The 26,617-nt window shown below is 44.4% G+C and overlaps 1 protein-coding gene across 4 annotated transcripts in view; it reads right to left on the bottom strand.

The window, feature by feature from the left end:
• Positions 1 to 26,617, bottom strand: part of PPP2R3A (protein phosphatase 2 regulatory subunit B''alpha) — a 148,083-nt gene that overhangs the window by 93,650 nt on the left and 27,816 nt on the right. For all 4 annotated transcript variants that reach the window (XM_073360239.1, XM_073360240.1, XM_073360237.1 and 1 more), the window contains exon 2: positions 13,225 to 15,834. In XM_073360239.1, the coding sequence (XP_073216340.1) occupies positions 13,225 to 15,237 (2,013 nt within the window). In that variant the 5' untranslated portion in view covers positions 15,238 to 15,834. The remainder of the gene's footprint in view (positions 1 to 13,224; positions 15,835 to 26,617) is intronic.

The raw sequence follows: 26,617 nt of genomic DNA on the forward strand, positions 1-26,617 counted from the left end.
TGGATCACTTTCTTATTTTTGCTTTTCACAGGCAAGGAGTTGCAACTGATTTCATGTAGAAACATACTAACTCTTCTCTTTCCTCACAGGGAAAGTGTCCTAGCATAGTATCTGAATCCTGAAGCCAAAGCCCCCTGGCACACACTTTTTTTTTCTGACATTTAAACTATCCCTCAGCACTACCAGTATCTCCTGATGCCTTCTTGCAATACTTTATCGAGAAACATGATCTACAACAGAATCTATTCCCCTGCTGGCTACATGACAGAAAATCTGTCCTTGGCTTGTAATAGGCCAGGGGTATTGTGGGAAAGGAGGTACCCACCACCACTACCAAGAGTGCTAAAGTTAGACACACTGCAAAAGTAGCTAAATATATCACCTTCCCCAATAGTTCTTATTTTAAGAGCTTCAAAGCTGAAATGTGATGTGTAAACCTGCATCAGTCAGCCCCTGCTGGGCTAAAAACATATGCTCTAAGCACAGGCCAATGTGGAAATGGTGTTAAGAGGTTTATGATGCCTCTGCCTTGTGAGCTGATGAAGCAGTGGAGCAAGACTAATTCTAATTCAAATTGTGGACTATTATTTTTAGAAAAGCTTAACTTTTATTCCTTATTTGGAAAAAGTAAATCACCTTGTTTCTCGCCATCTAAAAGAAGTATGGTAGGGTGACCTTAGGTAATAAACTCAGGCATTTTGGAGCAGCTATTACAAAAATGGTTTTATAAAGAGACCTTAATGAGTCATCCTTTTTATTTACTTTTTCCACAGCTCTCACTTTGTTGTCTCTGGCGTGAGGAGCAGCCAGTGTCTAACTATGTTACTTTGAAGAGACTCACACAGATGATTCTGGTTTATGACATCGGGGTGCTGGCTTGATTCTCTGAACAGTATAATTTATAATAGTACTGATCATGTGCCTGGCAATGGGGACCTACGTCCAATTCCTGCTCCACAGGATGAGCAAACATCAGTTCTCTGGTTTTTCTTTCCTAGCTAATCCACTTCCACAGTCTACCATCCCCATTGGGTTTAGATGGTCCCAGCTAGTTTGCCAGGAGCTTACTTTCTGTGTTTGGTAACACACAACAGCTGATACATCTATTTTTATTATAATCCTGCTTTTGAGAATAATTTTACAAATATCCCTACAATGTCCAGTCATCCACCAAATTAAGGACATATTGGACCACATTCTCTGTATTGGTCCCTTGCTCTCACTGGGACCCCTGTAGGGGCTCCAGAAGCTCACAGGCTTTTATCCCGTACAATAATTTAAAAGGAAAATTCTGTAGATGGTTGTGGGATCTCTTGGACTGCAAACAACAAATCTGGGAGTAACTTGTCCCACTTACAGGCTTTGGTGGTCACGAATTTGTACAGCATTCTCTTAAGAGTCTTATTCAAACAAATGGCTTAAATGAGCATTCGAGGATGACAGACTTATGTTGTATCAGATCCTTGGCTGGTGCACATTGGTGTTACTTCAATGATTTTACCGTAGCCTATGGAAATATGGGAACATACCCCAGCTGAGGATCTGGACCTTAAAATTCTGGAGGGAGCACATTGCTTGTTGCTGTTGGGACATAAAGCTAGTGCCATTATCTGTTAACATTATCTTGGGTATCCACTTAATAGAACAACTGGTGACAAATTGTGCTGCAAAGGAGTACAAAGAAATGGCCTCTGCATATTATGTGGCAGAGTCAACTCTGACCAACATATAACCACGCCTGTTGGTGCTCCAGATACATCTACACTGCAATTAAAAACCTACAGCTGACCCATGCCAGCTAACTCAGGATCGTGGGGCTCAGATTAAAGGGCTGTTTAACTGCAATGTAGACATTCGGGCTCAGGCTGGAACCTGGGCTCCGGGACCTTGCGTGGCGGGAGGGTCCCAGAGCTCAGGCTGCAGCCCAAGCCCGAACGTCAACACTGCAATTAAACAGCCCCATAGCTCAACCCCCGTGAGCCCAAGTCAGCTAGCATAGGTGCGTGTCTAATTGCAGTATATTTCTAAAGGTCCTATCACATCAAGCCCAATCCAACTGAATTGAATATCCACTGAATGAAGAGGGAGAAGAGTATGTTTGGGAGCCACCAGCTGGCATACATGGCAGAAACTACAGTATTCTTTGATTTCTTTACAGATCTGTGGCCAGAAAATCCAAGACAATTTTCTCTCCTGGGTCTCCTATACTCCCAAGCAGTCAGATCAGGGTAGAGCATGGGCTATGTGTCATATTTCTCTACAAAAGGACTTTAGAATGAGAAAGTTGTATAAGTCCAATCCTTTAGTGTTCATTTAAACTCCTTTACTTCTGCTTATAATTGTAAGGATACGTGCATTGTTTCTGTAAGTCCGTAGCAGAAATGGGGCTGGGGAAAGTTCTAGGAAGGCACTCTCCAGAGAAGCACAAAGACAGACAAGAATTTAGGAAGAATTCTAATTTCTTTATTTTAATGAATTATAAATATTGTGGTAGCACCTAGATGCCCAGCCAGGACTCAGGCTCCACATTGCTGTGATTCGTTACCACAGTCACATGGCAGGGTACCAGATGTTGATTTATTTTGAACCAGCAGTGACAGGGTGTATGTTCCTCATCTTTCACTGAAATGTACTGAATGTCCAGAAAGATACCAAAAGACCTCTTGTACCCACAGGTTTAGCAATAGTCTTTAAAAGAAATTCCCCAGACCTGTGTGAAAAACGGGACATAGCTATCCGGAAGCCACTGACTATTTTTTAGAATGGCAGACATTTACTTTTCATGCCCAGGTGAACAGGTCACAAAAGATCTAAGACGTTTCTTTTCTTGCTTTGACATTCCAGAAAAATGTAGTTGACAATGGGACCCAGTTTGACAAATCTGAATTCCCAGCTTTGGAGGTATAGTAGATGTCAAGCACATTACTTCCAGTACCCAGAAAGGAACTAATAGAACTATGCAGCAGAGAGACCCCTTATTAGCTCTGCTGAGCTACAGGACAAAGCCCACATCAGTCACCAGAATAAACCCTGCTCATCAAATTTTCTGAGTGAACAGATCAGAATACATTTCCATCCTTTGAGACAACTCTTCACTGTAAGTGGTCCTGCTTAAAGGATGAGTTGAGAGATGCCAAATGTAACAGATCTCTTATTTACCCATCAGAATGCAGACAAACTTTCACTCACACCTAAACCTGGAGGCCCAATCCTGATGGAGGTAGATGAATGAAGCTGTTGTCACTGGATACAGCTGCAACCCAATTCCTACGTGGAAAGCATTCCATACAGATGAAATGGGCAGCAGCTTAGTTACGCTGGTTCCAAACTCAAGTGAACTGCCACAACACCTTAACAGCACTGGTATTCCCATTAGCAGTCGCAGCCTTAGAGGTTTCAGGTGCCAGGTGTTTCGTCCCATTGAGTGTGAGTGTTGTGGGCTATTTCTCTACAATGTATTACATTCTAATTTTCTGAAACTAATTGCATTTTATTTTTTTTCCCCATCACCTATGGATTGCTGGGGAGATTTATATATTATTGTAATTACTTGACAAGAGGCTGTTAAAGAGTGGGAGGGTGTCACCCTGGGAGTGGTGACCGAGGTCTCCCCTTTAGCAGTATGTCATGCATTCGCTGATCATCTTTGAAGTGAACAGGTCTCTGATCGGGGTCCCTCATTGGGTGAAGATGTCATGTACTACCAAATTGTGAAATTCCCATTCATGGTCTATCGCAAAATGTCTGCTGAGCGAGTCCATGATGACATTATGTGTCCTGGGACGATAGGCTGCAGACAAGAGGATCTAGTGATTGATGCACCAATTCCAGAGATTAACCACCTCTGCGCACAGCGCGGCCCATTTTGTTCCTCCCATTTGTTGACATAGAAGACATGTTCGCCAGATGGAGGACCCCGACCAGAGACCTATTTGCTTCACAGGTGTCTGACTTGATGAGAACATGAGGGGACCGTGCAAAGAGAAGAAAGGATTGGCAAACCTCTCTCACAACTCAGAGTTCCAGGGTGTTTATGTGCATCCTGAATTCTCAGGGAGTCCATATTCCTTGAGTCATGAGGTTATTCAGGTGGGCTCCCCAGCCCACCAGGGATGCATCAGTGATGATTGTCTTGTCTGGGAGGAGGGAAGAAAGGGAACCCACACACATACACAATGTGGGTCTGTCCAGCACTGGAGGGATGACAGTACTTTGGTGGAGACTGTCAGCATGAAGTCTGTGAAGTGGCAGTTTGGCAAGTAAATGGACCGGAGCCACGTCGGGAGGCAGCAAAGGCATGGGGTCACGTAGGTACATGAAGCTATGTGGCCAAGGCGGGACAGGCAAGTTGTTCACTATTATGTTATGATGCCGCTCATTGTGTGGAATCTGTCTATGGGCAAGTAAGCTCATGCTGTCACCAAACTGGTTGAAGCCCTGCAGAAGTCCTGAGACTGTGTGGGGTCAAGGATTGATTATCTGACATTGACACTGATTCTGAGAGAGAAAAGGAGGTTGAGTAACATTGAGGTTGACGTGGGGGCTTCTTGTCTGGATCCCATGGCTAGGAGCCAATCGTTGAGATATGGAAATACAAGGATGCTGTAACTCCTGACACAGGCTGCTACGACAGAAAATACTTTGGTGAAGACTCTGGGAGCAGCAGCTAACCCAAAAGGGAGGACTCTATCGGAAACGTTGGGAACCCACTGTAAATCTCAGGAAATGTCTGTGGGCAGAATGAATATCGGTGTGAAAGTAAGTGCCCTTCATACTGAGAGGCATAAACTACATGCCTTTCTCTAAGGATGGAATTATGGCTGCCAGCGTGACCGTAAAAAACTTGAGTTTGTGGATAAATGATTGAGGTGCCAGAGATTGAGCACTGATATCCACCAACCTTTCTTCTTGGGATGAGGGTGTTGGTTGAGTAGAATCCTGTTCCCTGATATTCCAGAGGAACACGTTCTATTGCTCCCTGTTATAACAAGAAGTTCACCTCTTGGGTGAGAATACTGTCATGAGAGTGGTCCCTGAAGGGGGGCATGGAGGGGGTTTTGGAGGGGGTACTGTCACAAATTTGATCGTATAGTTATGGTGAATGATGTTTGACACCCATCTGTCCATTGTTATTGCACTCAAAGTGTAGGAAAAGAGTGCTAAATGACCCCCAAAGGGAGTAGGAATCGTGAGGTGGTAGGCATAGTAGTTGGCAACTCTCGGGCTTGCATCAGGAATACCTCATGGCTGGAGGCTGTATCTGTGATGTTGAAGCCTGCAAGGGGGGCACCGGAAAGCGAGACCTCTGTGCCTTTTGACATTTCCTTGGATGCTCAAAAGGTCTCTGTGAATATACTTGATAAGACCTGTAGTGTCAGGGGGATGACCGGAACTGGAATGTTCATTACAGGGCAGGAGTGTAGATGCCCAATGAGCGAAGAGTAGCCCTGGAATCCTTTAGCATATGCAGTGATTCATCTGTCCTCTGGTTAAAAAGATGGAATTTGTCGAAAGGGAGGTCTTCAATAGTGTTCTGTATCTTCCTAGGAAAACCAGAAGAATGGTGCCAAGACTCCCTGTGCATGACTATGGCTGTAGCCCTGACTATGGCCCTGAAGGAGGTATCGCTGCATCTACTGCAGATTGGAGGGCCGTTCTGACCACAAACTTCCCTTCTTCAATAAGTGCCTGAAAATGAAAATGAAAACCAGCAGGACAGTGGGGTGGGAGGAGGTATTGTTTCATATTCTCTGTGTATATATAAAGTCTGCTGCAGTTTCCACGGTATGCATCCAATGAAGTGAGCTGTAGCTCACGAAAGCTTATGCTCAAATAAATTGGTTAGTCTCTAAGGTGCCACAAGTACTCCTTTTCTTTTTGCCTGAAAATGAGCACTATTGTGTTGTGGATGGCTATCCGTAAATTCCTCTAATTTACTGTAATTCAGGAAGTCATATTTGTCTGAAATGCCGGATAATTCACAATCATGAATTGCAGGCTAGATGATGAAAATACTTTACGTGGTAGAAGGTGACTCCAGACCTTCCCCACTTTATCAAACAGTGTAGATTGGGGGTGTTGCTGTTTGACCCATTCTGTCACAGCCTGGACGATTAGGGAATTTGGAGGTGGATGAAAAAAAGAAACTCAAAACCTTTGGCAGGAACATTTCTGCTCCCTTGGGGATAGCTATGTATGTAGCAGGGTGTGCCACAGTATCCTGGCAGGCTCCAGAATGGCTTTATTAATTAGTAACACAATTCTCGCTGACCCCAAAGTGTGGAGGAATATCCAGCAGCTTATGCTAGCAGTCTTGGATTTCTTCTGAAGAAATTTGGGGTTTCCCACAAAACTTACCATAACAGCTCCTGAAATTGTCTGAAATCATCCCGTGTGGGAGGGGATGCTGTAGTCACCTCCTCAACTGGAGATGAGGAAGGGAATATTGCCAGTTCTAGTGGAACTGCTGGGACCAGGCTAAAAAGTTCTTCCTCCACCACTGGATCTGCTTGCCTACCGGTGGGTACCCTCAAGGGGGAGGCAGGTGATGGTTCCCTCATGGCCCGGGTAGATTCCAAGGGATAATATTGTGTCCAGGGTCCCAAATATGGCCAATAAGCTGGATCCGATGGAGGTTGTGGGAGTCCCCACAGAATGGGGTACCAATGGATCTGTGGTGACTGAGGGGTAGATGTCACCAGGGATGTGATGGTCTCCGTGATGGTGCATACGAATGGTATGATAAAGGTGGCTCTTCCAGTTCCAATTCATTGGAAGAGGAGAAGGTGAATTCTGGTTCCAATGGCGGTACCGTCGGAGCTGGTGGAAGAGTGTAGCTTATCCGTGTATGGGGTGAGGGATCCCATATCAGAGGCCTTGGAGATATGATCTCTCTAGAAGTGGAGGGACCCTATGGAGGGGGTGACTCTGGATCTGGAAGGCAAATACATCCTGAGGCTCAGTCACTGTTCTGGATCACCCTGGTGTGAGAGGCACTCTCTCTTTCCCAGGTACTGGTACCAGCGCTGGGGTCTTTCCTAATATGGGAGGGTCGCATGTTTTGTGGGCTCCAACAGATGGTGGTACCAATGTATCAGTGCCTGGAATCACTGGATCCCATTGCTTATGGGTCTTTTTCTCGTGCCTATCAGACTTAGAGCATACGCCGTCCCCTTGGGCCAAGCAGGTGGAAGGAGCATCCATCTTCTTTGATTTGGAGGAAGGCTTAGTCCTGGTGCTTAATTTGTGCCAGGGTTGAGCCTGGCACCTCTAGGCTTGGCAGTTCATAGCCCTGGCACCTCTGGGCCTGCCAACGCAGTTATGAAAGTAAAAAAAATTGCTTGAGCCCTGGCACCTAATTGCTTGACCTCTGGCATCTCTTTCATTACAAATTAAACACTGCTTAGTCCCTGCTTATGGGTGTGCTTCCTTACCTCTTGACTAGGCCCCACCATGGGGTCTGTGGGGATGGTATTGCTGGCACCGGAGTCAGATGTGGTAGTGGGAGGTGCGCTCTTCACTGAATCAGGACGATGTATGGGGGAGTTCCCCGGCCTGGGTCCAAGTGAGGTCTCATGGCGAGCTCCAAAAGATGCTTCCAGAGGTGAAGTGCCCGGTCTTCTAGGGTGCGGTGGTGGAAGGACTGGCAAATACTAGACATGGCCACAATGTGGGCTTCCCCCAGGCAGCAGAGGCAGTATTATTGGTTGTTGCTAACCAAGAAGAATCGCAAGCAAAAGGCTCAGACTTTGAAGCCTGGAGTCCTTCGCATAGTCCAGTACCCGCAAGTAGGTATGGGGGAGGAGGAGTGAAAACCCTAAAGTCTATCTAAAAACAAGCACTAAAACTATTAACTATCAGAACTAAAATAATAATAAAACTGGTAAATCTACTATAAAACTCATAAGACTATGTACAACTAATTTTTTTAGAAGTGCATCAGAAATGAGGACATTGAAAGTTCTGACCCGGACCATGTGGAGGTGAGGAGAAACTGGAGACGCAGTCAGTCCGCTCTGTCCTTTCTCACCTCAGACATGAACATGAGATGAGGCAGGGCACAACAGACACTACTGTGTGGGCCAACAGACACTACTTTCAAATTCTCCAACTCTGGGAGCATGGTGCAAATGCATAACCCTCACTGAAATACAATAGTGACCATCATTTGAAGAAAAAGCTGGTATAACCTAATTGTGAGTGCTTGACTTTGCAACCTTAATGATCTTTTAACATTCTGCAATTGTGTAGGTTTTAAAAAAAGCAAACTGAAAAAACAGAAATTCCATCATGTGACATCATATTAACACCCACGTGGGACATCAGCAGAGTTGCAACCATTAGATTCCCCCCCGCCACCCCGAACTAATGGAGTAACTGGTAGCAGTAGTAGGTTGTTACCTTCTATGTGGACCAGCATTAGAGAGGCCAAGGACACTTTGCCAATGGGCTTCACAGATATTTGTAACAGCAGACTCAGGAACCTTGGGTTCCATTTCATGCTCTGGAGGGGAGCATTCTCTAGTGGGCAGACACTCTTCTGCCCTATCATCTACAACCTCTTCCTCTCCCTGTCCCAGTCCTGTCTCTTCCCCACTTCTAGCTCCTCATCCCAGTCCTATTCTCCTCACCAAGCCAGTTCCACTCTCTACTTCTTGAGTTTCTCATCCCAGTCCCAGTTTCCTTGCCCAGCCATTCCCACCACACCACAATCTCTATCTCCTGCCCCATTCTCCAGTCAACCCCTGCCTCGACATTCCTCATTTCCACTGGCTCCCAGTTTCAATCTCCCTCTCCAGGCTTCTTATCCAATCTCAGTGCACCCCACATCTGCCATTGGCACTCTGTCCCAGTCTCTTTACCCAGACAATCCCAGTTCTCGTCCCCAACTCCAGCTCCTTGTCTGATATCTCCTTTCCCCCTCCCCACCTCCTTACCCTCACTTCACTGGTTCTGTCATCTTGCCTAGCTAGCTAGACCTGTCTCCCTCACAGCTCCTCATCCAATTTCAGTATTCCCCACATCCACACCTGATTTCCCTCCCTGGCTCCCTGTTCCAGTCTCCTTGCCTATCCAGTTCCAGGATCCCCATGAATTTCTAGTCCCAGTGTCCCTCTCTCCCCCTCCACCAGCCTTCAATCTCAGTGATCCCCACCCAGGCTCCTTGTCCCAATCTATTTCATGCACCCTTCCATTCAGCCCCCCTAGGTCTGGTTCCTGGCCTCTCTCCATTCAATTCAGGCAGCTGCTCCTCCACACTACCTGAGCCCAGCAGGGATGTCACTGAGAGCACAGGAGAAACAGCCTCCCTGCTCTAAGACCCAGTTCTGGTGTTGGACCCATCCTGGCCTGGAGCAGCAATTACAGGGAAAGTCCTACTTTGCCCCTGTAGCCTGGGGTTGGAGCATATTCTGTGGCAATGGCACATGCACACTCTGGTCACACGTAGAAGCTGTGCTCCGTGAGGATGGAATTTTCAGAGATTTAACTCTTAAAATCAAACAAGTCTCTGCTGAGCGTGTGCAAACTGATATTTTTCAAAGTTGTATAACTTATCCTAGTGAAAATTCACCAAAATGTGGCTAGCAAAAGGCACATCCCTAACTCAAAGGCCATCCCTTGCCAACTTTCAGGGGCCTACTCCGGAGCATAGGGGCAGGGCCAGCTCTAGGATTTTTAGCCGCCCCCACTTTTTTTCATGCCCCCCCTTGCCCCCGGCTCTGCCCCAACTCTGCCCCTTCCCAACCCCTTCCCCAAATCCCCGGCCCCGCCTCCTCCCCCAGGCATGCCGCATTTCTCCCCCGCATTGCTTCCTGCAGCTCCCCCACCGCAATCCCCTGCCCTAGCTCACCTCCGCTCCGCCTGCTCCCCTGAACACGCCGCTGCTCAGGCGAGGGAGAGGCAGCACGTTCAGGGGAGGAGGCGGCGGAGTGGAGGGGAGCGCAGGAAGTAACGGGGGAGGGGGGTAGAGGAACCGCTTCCCGCCCCAGCTCACCTCCGCTCCACCACTGCCACCTCCCCCCAGCGTGCTGTTGCTCAGCGTCTCCTCCCTCCCAGGCTTGCCGCGCGAAAAAGCCTGGGAGGGAGGGAGGGGGGAGAAGCGGAGCGGTGGCGGTGCACTCAGGGGAGCAGGTGGAGGCGGAGCGGAGGCGAGCTGGGGGCACATTTCTGGTGCGGCATGGTCAGTGCCAGAATGCTGCCCCTAGAAATGTGCCGCCCTAAGCACCTGCTTGTTTTGCTGGTGCCTAGAGCCGGCCCTGCATAGGGGCACAAGAACTTTGCAAAGAAAATGTCAGAACTTTTTTAACATTGTAAAATATGTATTTGTCCCTAACCTCATTCTCTGAAACAGATGAACCATTTGAGCTGAAATTTTCCTTAAACATTCAAGCTAAGGCAGACATCCCGCACAGAACATTTCAGCCAAAACAGTTAACATTTGGCAAAATTATAAGTCAAATTGAAAACAGGATTTTATAATGGGAAGTGTTGTGCAGACTTAATAAGACTGAGTGATACCAGCCCTGCCTATAATAAGTATAATGTGCGTTTGTTACATACGCAGAGTAAGACTGATGAAGCCCTTAACTGTTCATTTCCTTGTTTTTAAATACTGTAACCTTAACTGTTTTCTTAAACAAGTGGCCAGCTCTTCAGCTGGCATTAACCAACATAGAATTCAATGAAGCTACACTAGTTCATGCCAGCAGAGGGTCTGGTACAAAGTGATTGGAGTTTTTGGAATTTCTCAGCACTTGAGGGGTTTTGTTCATTGTTTACATCTTTCAGTTCTGAATTTGTGTAAGTAAGTGAAGGCAGTTTTTAAAGTCTTACAGAAGTGGGGTAGATTGGTTTCCAGACTATTCAGTAAAAGGAGGGAGTAGTGCTAAGCAAGTGAATAAGGGTTCCTATGGAGTCCAAGCTTTGTTCAATGGATATCTGAAAAGATACATATGTTCTGGAGATACTGTTACTAAACTGGCCAGCTGCAAGTGGGCACACCCTGTTTTAACTCAGATTATGGGTAAAAAGCGCTTGGCTCCATAGCCACAACCTAATAAGGTGCTTGGCTCCATAGCCACAACCTAATAAAGTGCTTGGCTCCATAGCCACAGTGCCTCCCAGCCAATTCACTAAACCTTGCGGTGCCAGTCACCCCATCGGAAAGATGTGGTGCTTAGCTTTGCAGTTACCTAGCGCTTTTTCATCTGAAGATCTCAAAGCACTTTAGAGAAGTGAGTAAACATGGTTATCCACATTTTACAGTTGCCTCACTTAGTACAACAAGGGCTTCCCTGAAACAGTCTCCTTTGTCTTCAGATGAAACCTGGCAATTGTCAGCTAAACAAAATGTTCCAAACCAAAGTCATGCGGGGGAGGGGCTAAAATAGAGCTCTATTACGGAAACTGGGGTTGCAACATTTACTGCCTCCCCATAGTTAGTTAAAATATCACCATGTATGACAGGACAACTCCAAAGCAACAACCACAAAATTGTGTTGTTTACTGCTCTCGTCATGATGTAGAAACACAGCATCCATGTTTTAGCATTGCGCTTTCTGTTTCTGCAATACCAAGTCCTGACATCCTTTTTTTTCCTGGAGGACTTCAGAAGTCTTTGGAAAATAGGCAGGTGACATCCTTGAAGGGTGAAACTAATTCTTCAGCTCTCCCAGGCTCAAATGAGGAGGTGGCATGTTCACCCTGACTGGGAGCGGAGAGAGCAGTGGCTCAGGTTTTAGACTCTGGCAACAGCCGCGTTCCAGCTTTCCAAAGACTGCCACAGTCCCCCATGAAAAGAGGGAAGTCCAGGACACACATTCCTCAGGCTGGAAAAAACAAAACAAAACACACCAGAAAATTTTCCTTCAAACAAACAAACAAAAAAGTTGTTGCCATCTCTGTACACATCAGCAAGGAGCAATAAAGATTTTGTTTGAAATTCATAATTGAAGAGCAACTAGACTCTTTCCACTGCCCTTGCATTGTAAATAAACAAACAAGGGTAAGACCAACATTTATTTCAGAGAGTTTGGGCCCTGACTGATTCTTCTCTCTCTTGCAGGAAGGAGTCTCTCTCCCTTGCTAGTGATACCAGACAAGGTTCTGCTTGTAGCCCGCTATTAGCGGAGCTGCCTGAAAAAATATTAAAAAAAAAAAAAAAAAAAAAAAACTGACGGCGGGTCTGAGGTCTAAAAAAGATTTCAGCACTCACAGCCAGAGCCAGAAGAGCTCCCTGCCCCTGTCAGCACACCCGCAGATAGCTACATGCTATAAAAAAAAAAAAAAAAAGGTGCAGAGCTTTTCTTTAAAAAAAAAAAGCTGTTCATAAGCTCCCATTGGCACTACTGGGCACTGCTGGAAACCTGGCCCTTACTTGGGTGCCTAAATGGGAGCCGGACTCTGGAAAGTCTGGCCCTGCCTGTGTATCCTGGGCGCTTTTGAAAATTCAACCCTAATGCAAAGGTAAGGCCACAAAGCTTGTTCAAGCAACTGAGGCCCCTCCTCTCCCAACAGGTTCCAAGCCATCACCATCTCCTGGGCAGATCCACACTTGGCTTCACAGCACAGCACAGCACAGCGAAACTGGCTACCAGTGTGTTGGATTCCCTGCTCCCGAACCCCCACTGCAAAAAATGCCAGACTCCACGCTGGCTCCTCGTGCTTGGAAGAGAGAGTAAAAGAAACTGCCTCTCGCCAGCTTCTGCCCCCTTTTCCAGGGGTGGTGGTGGTGCTGGCTCTCCTGCTCCGGGGGAATGGAGAAAAGCAGGGTAAGGCAGGCCTGTGGGCTTTGAATTGAGGCAAGGGACACACCAGCACTCAGAACTAGTAAGGGAGGCTACTCTGGCTCATCCAGGCCCAGGGCAAGGTTTTGTAGGTGCTCATTTCTTGTTTCCATGGGTAACCTGTTGAGCAATGAAGTTTCCTTTCCTTAGCCCCCGGGTATAAAGGGCCCACTTACAGGACACTGCAAGCAGAACCAACCCCAGAACAACCATCAAGGAGAAAGGCTCTTCCTGCAGCAAGGAAGAGATGATCTCAGATTAAAACTGCGATACATTTATTTTTTTTAAAAGCCACTGTTCAATCCATGTCCACATCGTATTCAGTAAATCAGATCTGTCCTTTCACGTTAGTACACACATTCATTCAACACTCACATGTTGTTCATAATTTCCAGTGTCCCTTTCACTCATTATTCAACCATAGGCTTTGATGTCTTACCTTGATCACCTCTGGGGCCTGCTGAATCAATGTGGGGACAGTGTCTTTGGTAGTAGCACCCATACTTCTCTGTACAGCTGGGAAGGACTGTGACGGAGTGGTTAAGGTTTCCTGAAGAATTTGCATCATTTCCTTCTCTTTGGATAAACTTCCTTTGCCCATGTGGCATTCCACCAGTTCCTGGGCAAAATCCTCGATACTTTCCAGGATACGTAGTAGAAGGGCTTTGTCGTCTTCCTCCATTTTGTGGCCATTGGTTTCCACGGTCTTTGACAAAGGGGAAGTAGAGTTTTTGTCAGGAAATAAACAGACTTTATTTTTGGTTTCAAGAGCTAGTGGTAGGACCTTCCCACCCTCTTGGCCAAAGTCCTTCAGGCATCCAGGGTCGTTCTCCTTCACGGTGGGCTCCTTCAGCGCGCTCTCCATTTTCTGTGAAAAGTGCTCCAAGTCCAACAGCAGCTTATCTATCTCATCCTGGTTGTTTTCCCTTGATTCTCTTTGTTCTCCTGAAGAAGTGCTAGCCCTGGAATCACTCATAAGAGAATCTGAGACTGGTTCTATAAAGGTGATTTTCTCAGAGGTCTGGGCAACAGCTTCAGCATGAACTCTGGCAGGTGCCTCTTTAAGGACTACAGTAAGATCTGGGCTTCCAGTTTTCTGTTGACTGCTCTCTAAACTCTCCCAGCTACCTTTATGTTCTGCCCTCTTTTCCTTGCCTAGTACTATCTCCCCATCTGACTCCTCTTCAATGTATAGCATTTCTATGGAAGACACACAATTGGAAGGGCTTACAGTTAGTAACTGAGGTACAGTAGAAGCATTTTTTACAGTTCTTGAGTTGTTCTGCTGGGTGCCACTGTGCAAGGAGTCTGAGGTAAAGCCCCCACTGTTAGTTTGGATAGGTTTTGGCGGGCTAGTTGTGCCAATCTCATGCTGGCCATCTTGCAGTTCTACAGTAAGAGAGGGTCTTTTTATGGCGGATGGCAAATGCACAATATCCTCATACCTAGGAGGTTGCTCATTGCCAAATATTGGGGAAAAGGGAGCCTGCTGCAACCCATGCAAACTAGTAACCAGTTCTGCCAAGTCACTGAGTTCCACGTGACTGGGCTGCTTTAGTTCAATGGGGAGCTTTTTCAGGTAGGAAGAAAACCTAGTCATCAAATTCCTATAGATCATCTCAGAACTGGCCAGGGCGTCATTATCATTTCCCCCACTGATATCACCTGAAGATTTCTTTTTGATGCAGTGCTTGATGATATCTGTACATTTTTTCAGGTCCTCAGAGCATTTGAGCAGAATGTCCAAACACACTTTAATATCTCCACCAGAAGAGCTGTCCAGCTTGTGCTTTTCCAAAATCTGGGTGATAAAGCTCTCTTCAGAGAAGGCCTGGGTGGAGAGGGAAGTGGCAGTATTCACATTTCCCTCTGAAGCATTGCAGCTCTCCTGCCATTTCTCCCCAGCTGAGGGAGTCTGCAACAAGCCAAAGGGAGGGCAGTTCTCATCATTGCTGAAGTGTCCATAAATCAAATCAAAATCAAGTGACCGTCTGCTGAATGATTCTGACCTCACTTTCCTTCCTTTTCTGTAGGTCACATGGCTGGAAGAGTTTTTGAGCCTTTCAAAGGAGAATTCCTTTATTTTACCACTGGCAAGATTTATAGCTTCCCCAGTGATATCTTTTAGACTGCAGGTGGCTTGCACTGAAGATCCCTTTTTGAGCCTTGGATTACTTGGGAGGATCTGCTGATAGTCTTCATTCCCAGCCAAAGTTAGCCCATTTTCAGGAGTTGGAAGTCTCTGGTCTAGATCTGCACCTCTGACATTAGATGCAGGGACTCGAAGTAGCTCTGCACAAATACTGTGGTGGGCCACTATGCACGCAACTCCTTGCTTGAACACCTGACAGGTTCCAGTGCAGTAATGCACAGTGTGCTGAAAGTGACAGTCTATCACGACACTGCTGTAACAGTTCACAGTAGTGACTACAAGCTGATAGGTTGCTGCCATAGCATGAATTCCCCTTAGCAGCGAGGCTCTGAAATTCACCACAAACTCAGAAGGTCCAACCGCCTCTTCAAACCCAGGCTGGGTTTAATGAAAACATTCCTATTTCAGTCTCATCCCATTAATTAAGAAAATAATTTTTAACTACAGAGAAAACTCTGAACTGTAAAGTCTATAATCCTGGCGAGGTCTGGGGCAGTATCTGCAGTAAAGGTGCAACTGCCACTGCAGCACATATAAGGTTTGACTTATATGTTTGATTAGCAGCACATACAAGGTTTGATTATATAACATTGCTTAAAATTGTACTCCAAGCAGAGATTACTTTGTTGACCACAAAAACAGCATCCATTGCTTCCCTTCTCATAGTCCAGGGCAGGTTCAGTAAGAGACATTATAGAACACATACTAACTCCCAGACTAAAGAAATGACAAAACAACTGTTCTTTCCCTTATATTTGTTCTCCTTCTTCAGGCTTGGGGTGTTAGAGAGGGATGCTCTGTGCTGAAAAAGGCAGATACTAATCAGCTGCAACATAACAATGAGGAATCCACAGCAAGCTGGAATAATCTGTTTCTGCCAACTGGTAAGAGAGACACCTGCAATAAAAACAAATACAAGAGTCAATATCATTACTAGAGAGATTATGTAACCTTAACTAATACTGTACCAAACGTAAGACACCAGATCTAATTCCCAGTACATGACCTTGTATTGGGCAATGGCACCATGAGAATCAGTGGGCCAAACATGGTAATGCAGTTGAAATGCCTGCCTATGTTTAAAATAAGGCTGCCCATGCATTTCCATTCTAGAGACTCTTTCTCAGCTCCTTGTAACATTCCAAAATTACTTCCTCTGGGCTGCTCAAGGAGATTGTTTTTTCTTAAAATTTAGCATAACTGTTTTGACCATTTCTGAGAATGAGGATGGGTGTTAGGGTGGGAGAGGAAGACCAACACTGCACGCTGCCTAGATTGCACACTGTGATCACATAAGTAAAGTCAAATATATTCTGAAGACCAGCAGGGGGCTGCAGTAACATGGCTGCCTGAGCTCTGAGGCAAAGTAATCTGCCTCCATTGACCCCTAAACATACTAAACTCCCCCCAGCCCCCAAAATCAGAGCTGCAAAGAATGGATTCTTAAAAAAAAAAAAGAGAGTTACTTCTTACTAAGAAGAGTGTTTGTGGTTCACAATCTGGAGACCCCTTTCAGACTCTAACTGGGGTGCTGGGTCGGGGGCTGCACCACGCAGTTTGGCCCCGCTCCAGCTCCTAAGCGCTCCAGTGGGAGCTGCAGGGGTGGTGCCTGTGGGTGGGGCAGTGTGCAGAGCCGCCTGGACACACCTCCGCGTAGGAGCTGGAGAAGGGACATTCCACTGCTTCCGGGAGCCACTTGAGGTAAGTGCCACTCGGAGCCAGCACCTCCAACCCCCTGCCCCAGCCCTGATCCCCCTCCCACTCTCCAAACCCCTTGATCCCAACCCGGAGCACCCTCCTGTACTCCAAACCTCTCATCCCCAGCCCCACCCCAGAGCCCACACCCCTAACCGGAAGCTGCACCCCTTTCCACACCCCTGCCCCAGACCTGATCTCCCTCCCACCGTCCGAAGCCCCCAGTCCCAGCCCAAAGCACTCTCCTACACCTCAAACTCCTGATCCCCAACCCCACCCCAGAGCCCACACCCCCAGCCAGAGACCTCACTTCCTCCTGCACCGCAACCCCAATTTTGTGAGCATTCATGGCCTGCCATACAATTTCTATTCCCTGATGTAGCCCTCAGGCCAAAAAGTTTGCCCACCCCTGGACTAGAGAGTGAGAGATGAAGCTTAAATTGGATGGAAAAAAAAACAGAGCAAGACAGAACAATCTCAGAATTAATGTGCTGCCTGAAAGTGCTGAAGGAGGAAAAACTTTAGTTGTGGAGTTGTTAAATCTGAGCTCTCTGGGAGAGGTAAATGTAGAGAGAGCACACAGGGCAGTGTTCCTCCGCCTGGGCATTGAGATGGACCCAGAGATCTCATTCTGAAATTCCATGATTATCAGCAGAAAAATATCACTATGAAAAAAAACCATAGAACATTCAGAGCTCACACTCAAAGGCCACTAACTGCAATTTTTCCACGAACTCTCTGCCCTAACCTTAATAAAGAGAAGAGAGTTGTGAGAAATTACAGCAGCCCTCAGGGGGGGGCAGATATCTGCTCCAGATGGGGATTGCCATTTAAACTCTAATTCAGCTTCCAAAATCAGTATTATGTAGTAAGAGACTTAAACTGAGGAAAAAATACACTCTTGTCAGAAATCCAAAGCTCAGCCATACCAGAGGATATTACTCCAGAGGTAGTAACCAAAAATAAGCTTCTGAAAAAGTCTTGGCAGACAGTGAAGGAAAAGAAAAAACAAATGACACTAGAGACCGCACTAGCAATGACAGAATTGAAGCTGAAAAAGAGAACTCTGATACCTGAGGAATAACCTAAAGATTAACCAGAAGGGACTTCTTGCAGGTCACCAAGAATTAACAGCTGAATAGTAGCTATGTTATATAGGATGGGGAGGAGCCATTAGGGATTGTGTGTAAATCCTCCCCATGTAACTCAAGTGATCAGACGATAATCTGTCCCGAAGGATGAGGGTTAAAATCCCATAGGCAGACAATGCACCACCTCTGGATTGCAAGAGAAGCCATGAAAGTGTTCACAGGAAGAGTATGGGGGGTTGGGATTCAGCAAATCATATTAATCGTTTTTGGACCAAAGGCTCTTAAGGAAACTAAGCAGTCATGTACTAACACCGAAGGTCCTCTCATGGATCAGTAACTGGTTAAAAGATAGGAAACAAAGGGTAGGAATAAATGGTCAATTTGCCCAATGGTGAAAAGTAAACAAAGTATGCAGATGATGCAAAATTACTCAAGATAGTCAAGTCCAAAGGTGACTGCAAAGAGTTACAGGGGGACCTCAAGAAACTACATGACTGGATGACAAAATGGCAGATGAAATTCAACACTGAGGAGCGCAAAGTGATGCACATTGGAAAAAATAGTCCCAACTACACATATCTAATGATGGGTTCTAAATTAACTGTTACCACACAAGAACAATCTTGGAGTCATTGTGGATAATTCTCTGAAAACTTCAACTCAATGCACAGCAGAGGTCAAAAAAGCTAACAAAATGTTACATAAGCGTAGCCATGCTGAAACAGACCAATAGCCTGTTATCCTGTCTTCCAACAGTGGCCAGTGCCAGCTTTTTCAGAAGAAATTAATAGAACAGGGCAATTAATGAGTGATCCATCCCCTGTCATACAGGCCCAGCTTCAGGCAGGCTGACTGCGTTGTGTGAAGAAGTACTTCCTTATGTTCATTTACAATCTGCTGCTTATTAATTTCATTGGGTGACCCCTGGTTCTTATATAATTGGAAAGGGTAAAAACACTTCCTTATTCACTTTCTCCACACCATTCTTGATTTTATAGATCTCTATCATATCCCTCCTTAGTCATCTCTTTTATAAATTGAAAAGTCCCACTCTTTTTACTCTCTCCTCATATGAAAGCTGTCCATATTCCTAATAATTTTTGTTGCCTTTCTCTGTACCTTTTCCAATTCTAATGTACCTTTTCAGAGCTGGCATGACCAGAACTATACGCAGTATTCAAGGTGTGGGTGTACCATGGATTTATATTGTGGCATTATGATATTCTCTGTCATTAGCTATCCCTTTCCTATTAGTTCCCTAACATTGTTTGTTTTTTGACTGGTGCTGTAGGTTGAGTGGATGTTTTCAGAGAACTATCCACAATGACTCCAAGATCTCTTTCTTGAGTGGAAAAAGCTAATTTCATAGAATCATAGAATATCAGGGTTAGAAGGGACCTCAGGAGGTCATCTAGTCCAACCCCCTGCTCAAAGCAGGACCAATCACCAATTTTTAGGCCAGATCCCTAAATGGCCCCCTCAAGGATTGAGCTCACAACCCTAGGTTTAGCAGGCTAATGCTCAAACCACTGAGCTATCCTTCCCCTGCCTAATTATACTTTTACACTTGACTTGCCAGAGTTTATGCTCCTTTCTATTTTTCCCTGCAGGATTTGACTACCATTTTTTAAACGATGCCTTTTTGCTGCTAGCCTCCTCTTTTATTCTGATGTTTAGCCATGGTGGCACTTTTTTGGTGCTCTTAATGTTTGTTTCTTTTAATTTGTGGTATACGTTTAGTTTGAGCCTCTATTATGGTGGATTTTTAATAATTTCCATGCAGCTTACAGACTTTTCACCCTTGTAACTGTTCTTTTTAATTTCCATTTAACCAGCTTCTTCATTTTTGTCTAGTTTTTCTTTTTGAAGTTAAATGCTACTGGGGTGGGTTTCTTTGAACATCCTTGAGAAGGGAAAATGCCAATTTAATTACATTAGGGTTGCTGTTACCAAGCGGTTCAGCTATATTCACCATTTATAACACATCCGGTGCGCCACTTAGGACTAAATCAAGAATTGCCTCTCCCTTTGTGGGTTCCAGGACTGGCTGCTCCAAGAAACAGTCATTAATGGTGTCTAGAAATTTCATCTCTGCCTCCTGTCCTGAGATGACCCAGTCAATAAGGGGATAGTTGAAATCCCCATTATTACTGCATTTTCTCTTTTTGTAACCTCTCTAATCTCCCTGAGCATTTCACAGTTACTGTCACCATCCTAGTCAGGTAGAGGCATTATATGCCTGCAACTATACTCTTATTATTGAAGCATGGAATTTCTATCCATAGAGATTCTATGGTACAGTCTGATTCATTTAAGATTTTTACTACATTTCACTCTATGCTTTCTTTCACATACAGTGCCACTCCCTCACCAGTGCAATCTACTTTGTCATTCCTATTGCAGACAGGATACTGAGTTAGATGGACCATTGCTCTGACCCACTATGGCAATTCTTATACTGTTATAACTGGTTTATATGCTATGTTGGTGTTTTAGTTTTTTTATTTAAACTAAGGGGAGTTCAGGGGAAGGGAGGGAACAGGGTAGGCAAAGGAGGAATTATTACAAGAAATAGGTAGGGAAGTTCACAAATGGAAACCAAGCCATATTCAGGCACACAACTGTGAATATAACACAATTAGAAACAAGAGAGACATTGGCCACACAAGAGTTCATGCCATCAAACAGCTAAAGAATCACAATAATTTCAAGTTTTTCAATAAGCTAAATAGTTATTCTGAATGGTTTTTCCTTTTAAAGTAATATATTTGAACATCAAAGGACTAAATAATGTCATTATAAGGAACAAAGCTGTGACAGAACTTTAAAACCCTCACTCTCAGATTATTTATTTCAAGAAACTCATTTTCAGGAGAGGCAAATTATGGACATGAAAGGTAATTGGTTTCAGCAGACATTTTTTGCTTCAGCCAAAGAAAAGAAAAGAGGAGTGGTCATAATATTTGCTTAACACATACCTTTTCAGATTAAAGATCAATTTAAGGATAAGGAGGAATGGTTTATTTTACTGAAGGGCACAATTGCTGGGTTATAACAACAATGGACTCAATGTATCATCCAACCAAAAGCAAAAAACTTTAAGGGCTTCTTTAAAATACAGCAACGCTTTGAGGAAAGGACAATTATACTCGGAGAAGACTTTAGTTGTATACCAAGTCCTTACTGGGACAGATCAGAATTAAAAACCCAAGGTGGACAGGGAAGCAGGTACAGTATTGACTTCTCTGTGACAACAATTCACTTTCTCAGATTGCTGGACAGAAATGCACCCAGGGGAATCGGATTACACATTTTATTCACACCCCCCCCCCCATCAGTTAACACTACAATAGATCTAATATTTGGTAGTAATATTTGATAGCTGAGATGGGTCCAAAAGATCACTTGTTTGGAAAATGAACTGGCTGCTTGTTCAAGACAAAGCAATTAAAGAGGACATTGTGAAACACTGGAATGCGTTACCTAGGGAGGTGGTGGAATCTCCTTCCTTAGAAGTTTTTAAGGTCAGGCTTGACAAAGCCCTAGCTGGGATGATTTAATTGGGGATTGGTCCTGCTTTGAGCAGGGGGTTGGACTAGATGACCTCCTGAGGTCCCTTCCAACCCTGATATTCTATGATTCTATGATTCAGTACTTTCAAATAAATTATACAGACAATAAACAAAGAGGCAGGTAAAGTGGTATTGAGGGGCCAGCTGATAAGTAGAGGCTCTCAGAAAAAAGAGAGTGCTAAAGAAGACAAAACAGAACTAGAACAGGAGATAAAAAGATTACAAGACATTCATAAAAACTCAGGTTCAAAAGAAGTATATAAACAATTAACTAATATTAGGGGAAAACTGAATATATTGATGACATATCCCAGTGGTTCTCAACCTTTCCAGACTACTGTACTCCATTCAGGAGTCTGATTTATCTTGCGTACCCCAAGTTTCACCTCACTTAAAAACTACTTGCTTACAAAATCAGACATAAAAACACAAAAGTATCAAGCACACTGTTACTGAAAAACTGCTTACTTTCTCATTTTGTCTGTATAAAATTTTAGTTTCATAATTTGACTTCACTAGTGCTTTTTATGTAGCCTGTTGTAAAACTACACAAATATCTAGATGACTTGATATACCCCCGGAAGACCTCTGTGTATCCTTGGTTGAGTATCACTGACATATGCCCTAGAAAAGGCCCTTAGGTATTCAAAGCAGATATTTTATGAAAAAGGAAATCAGTGTGATAAGATGGTGGCTGAAAAGTTCAAGGAGATTCAAGAGCAATGTATTATTCCACCAATTAAAAACAATCAGGAAAGGACAGTTATATACTTTTGCTCCTTTGTCCTTATTATAAAAACCTCTATACCTCAGCTACTCCAAGCTCTGAAATTATTCAAAAATATCTGGCAGTAACAGGCTTGTCAAATATAAGCAAAACTGAAAAAGAAACTTTAGATAAAGAAACAAGAGAAGAAGAAATCCTAGGGGCAATAGCAAACATGAAAAGTAGTAGAACTCCAGGACCCCGATGGCTTTCCAGCTACTGTGGCTGTTCTCCCTAAAACTGGAAAAGATCTTACCATACGCAGCTCTTATAGACCCATATCACTGCAGACTCGTGACAAAGATTTTAACAAAAATACTAGTATGGATTGCAGTCCATATATTCAGTTTATATAAACTCAGATCAAACTGCATTCCTTAAGACTAGACAAATGTCAGCCAATATTTGGAGAGTACTTGAAATCATCCATAATTCCATATTAAAAAAAAAAAGATCAATTTTTTTTATCACTTGATGCAGAGAAAGCTTTTGATAGAATAGAGTGGAACTTTTTGTTTCAAGTCCTGTTCCATACAGACATTGACCCCAAGTTCCTTAAATGGACAACTGATCTCTATACCAGTCCAAAAGCAGCTGTGTCACTGAATGGGGTTACATCTCCTCTGTTTGAATTACACAGCGGGACTAGGCAGGGATGTCCATTGGCTCCTTTACTGTTTGCACTGGCCCTGGAGCTTTTTGCACAGAGGATGAGGAACAATTAATCCAAAACAGGAATAAGACTTGCAGGAACACATCAGAAAATAGCTTTATATGCAGGTAATGTAACACTCTTTTTATCTAAACCAAATATTTCCCTAAAATTAGTATCTGAAAATATCCATGGCTTTGGGAAAGCATCTGGATTTAAAGTAAATTAAGCCAAATTCAAATGCTAGCTATAAATTTGCCAGCCTTTGAGAAGTCATTCCTTCAGAAAACATTTGGGTACAAATGGGTAACAAATCCTACAGCATACCTAGGAATTCCAAACTCAAACAACATAGAAAAGCTGTGTTATTTAAATGCCAAACCATTATTTCAGAAACATCAAGAGATCTAGAGCGCCAGGGGAAGTATGCAATTTCTTGGTTGGGAAGAATAGCCACAGTCATAATGAACATTTTGCCAAGGATATCTTTCTTGTTTCAAAATCTTCCTGTAATTTTCCCAGATAAAGCCCTAGCAGGAATACAGAGGACGATGTTAGAATTTACGATATATGGAATAAGAGAAGACCCAAGAGTGAGTGCACATACTTTATTAAGACCCACTAAACAGGGTGGACTAGCTGTTCCAAATATTTTATGGTTCTATCAAGCTGGCCAGCTCAAAGCCGTAGTGGATTGGGAGTGCTCTAACCCAGCCCAACACTGGGTCTTTACCAGAGAGGTAGCCGTGTTAGTCTGGATCTGTGAAAGTGGCAAAGTGTCAAGAAGTGGATATTCACCCACAAAAGCTTATGCTCCAATACATCTGTTAGTCTATAAGGTGCCACAAGATTCTGCCGCTTTCACTGGGTCTTTAGTGAACCGAAAATTGTGGCAGTGTAAACACTGCTAGGCTACCATGGATTAATAAAAAACAATTACACCCTCCAGAAATTTATATATATTCTTTAGCAAAGGCTACTCTATGTCTTTGGGATAGTACTAAAAATAAAATAAGTTACTTTCCCCACCAATGACAACTTTTGCAAACAATCCAGACCTCAACCTAAATCATGAACCAGAGAGTTTAAAGAGTGGAAAGCCATGGAATGCACATGGCTAGCCAGCTATTCATCAAAGAAACTTTTCTAACTTATTTAGAGATCAAAACTGACTTTAACTGGCCTACTCTTCCTGGTACCAATACTTTCAAATCAGAGATTATGTTTTTCAACTGTCTAGAAAAGCTAACTTTAACAGAAGCAACGGTGTCTGGTTAATTAAGAAACAAAAAAATAACTAGATTTATATCAATCTTTTCAGACAACTTTCCTTGGGAAAAAAAGGGCCTATTTGACACTCGAAAAAAGAACCTGGATAGACAAGTTACCCCAACACAGGGTTTGATCTGGACCAAGACCAGCAATTTCAGTCTGTGTACAATAATATAAAGTTTCTTTACACTACACCTTCAGTGGTACCTCACACCAGTCAGGTTAAAGTATATATCTATATTGAATGGTGATTAATGTTGGAGAAATTGCGGTGAAAGAGCAAATTTTATGCATATATGAACATATCCAGTCATTAAAGAATACTGGGGTGCAATTTGTAGCCAAATATCACAAAATATTGGAATAATTATTACCAAATGATCCTTTGGTAATAGTCCTAGGGCTTCCTAGTGGAAAAGGTCACTCAATAGGAAATGTATCATTAATCTCTTGTCTGCTAGTAGCTGCAAGACTCCCAATAGCCTCTCACTAGAAAAAGTAAAATAATCCAGCTCTAGAAGGATGGTTCAAAAATATGGAAAGTGGTTGTTATGGAAAAATGAAAGCCCCAATCAGCCAAACAGAGGACAAATTGATATTTAGATATTGTTACCATTTATTCAATACTTAGACAAAGTACATTCACCTACCCCCAAAAAACACCCCAACCCAGCATATCTATCCAATTATTTTGAATATTAATATTTGATAGGCATGCCCGGGTTGTTAAATATGTGCAATCAGCAAATTCACACCATTTAATAAAATTACTAGAAACAACATTGTTGTTTCATAGAATCATAGAATATCAGGGTTGGAAGGGACCTCAGGAGGTCATCTAGTCCAACCCCCTGCTCAAAGCAGGACCAATCCCCAATTTTTGCCCCAGATCCCAAATGGCCCCCTCAAGGATTGAACTCACAATCCTGGGTTTAGCAGGCCAATGCTCAAACCACTGAGCTATCCGTTCCCCCCGCACCCACCCCATGGAAGTTTGCCATGGAAGTTTTCAAGGACAGTTCAGACAAACAGCTGTCAGGGATGGTCTATGTATATTCTGTCCTGTTCAGTGTAGGGGGGTGAACCAGATGACCTCTTCAGGTCCCTTCCAGCCCTACACTTCTATGAATGTGTGGTTGGGACACTGTTGATATTCATTCTCAGGACTGTGTAAAACATCACAATGATTACACACTTGAAATCCACATCTCCAAACCACCCACCTTGTAATGTCAGTGTCTGTAACATGTAGGCACCTGTCTGCTGAACATTCCATCCTGTACCTACTAACTGCCAGGCACAGCTGGGCAGGGCTGCAAAGGAGTCAGATGCAGCTCCCCTGTTCTGGTGCCAATTCTATACCCGTCCTCGGCTGCTATAATCTATGCCATCTGGCAATGGCCCCCAAGTACCCAGGGGCTTGGGAGGGGCACTTAGGGGGATGCTCACAGGTATGGGGTGTATCATCAGTCACAGCAATGATTTAGGATGCCCTGGGATAAAGATTAGTCATTTTTGAAACCTCAGGGTGCTTTCCACACCAACAGAAACACTCCAAATTACACAGAATGCAATTCCCCAATTCAGCAAAGCTCTGAATGTTAAGCATGGGACTCAGTGCCATTGATGCATATGTTTCAGTGCTTTGCTGAAGCTGGGCCACAGTGAGCAAAGTCTCCAAAGTCATCTTTTTAAGAATTACGACTTTTTTTCCAAAGGAAAACACATACTTGTATGTCTCCACCAGGTCTAAGTATCTCTGGTCCTTGGGGTTGCATGTCGTCTCCAGCACTGACAGAGGTGGGACTGGCTATGCTATATAGGGCCCAAAACTCTTTCCGTTCCCAGCACGTGCTGCAAAAAGGAAGTTAGTAGCCAGTTCTCCTCTCCCTCTGTCTCTCTGTGGGACAGACATGTTCCACGCCTGGGATTCTCTCTTGAATAGGGCATTGCAACACCTAACTTTTAGGCAGCTAGAAAATTCCAGGAACAACACTATGATCCACAAAGCCGGGGTTAGGTCCCTGGGCTCCCTATGCAATGAAAGGGGAAACATAGGAGCCTTAGAATGCAATCCACATTCAAAAAGCCAGCACAATAGGCAGAGAGTCACCTAAGCTAATGAGGTAGGCTCCTAAGTCTGGGCCCTGGAGGGAGGTGCTTCTCTCTGCTTGCAACTCACAACCGGGAACCCTCTCCTGGAGTCGGCTGACTTGGACGCCCAACACGTTTCTTGAAGGAACGAGTTAGGTGCCTGCCTCACATCATGCAAAACTGCTAGCGGAGGAGGAAGTGGCAGCACCCACTTCATACCTTTTAGCCCTGTGGTTAGCACACCGGCCTGGGACATGGGGGACTCAGGTTCAATTCCTCAGGCAGAAGCGAGGGGAGAATTTTAACAGGGGTCTCTTGCACCTCTCGGAAGAGTGCTCTAACCACACAGCTATGGGATAGCTTGATTTGGGGGAGGGGGGGCTCCCTTAGTCTTTCCTGCTGCTTTTGTTCCACTGTGAATAATACTTAGCTATTGGGCCAGAACAGAGCGAGAGAGAATGGCTCGGCAGTCCAGTGTTTAGGGGACACACCTGGGATGTGGGAGACCCTGGGTCCAGTCCCCTTCCCAAGCAATTAT

Source organism: Lepidochelys kempii, chromosome 9, assembly GCF_965140265.1.
Source record: "Lepidochelys kempii isolate rLepKem1 chromosome 9, rLepKem1.hap2, whole genome shotgun sequence".
Lineage (NCBI taxonomy): Eukaryota > Metazoa > Chordata > Testudines > Cheloniidae > Lepidochelys > Lepidochelys kempii.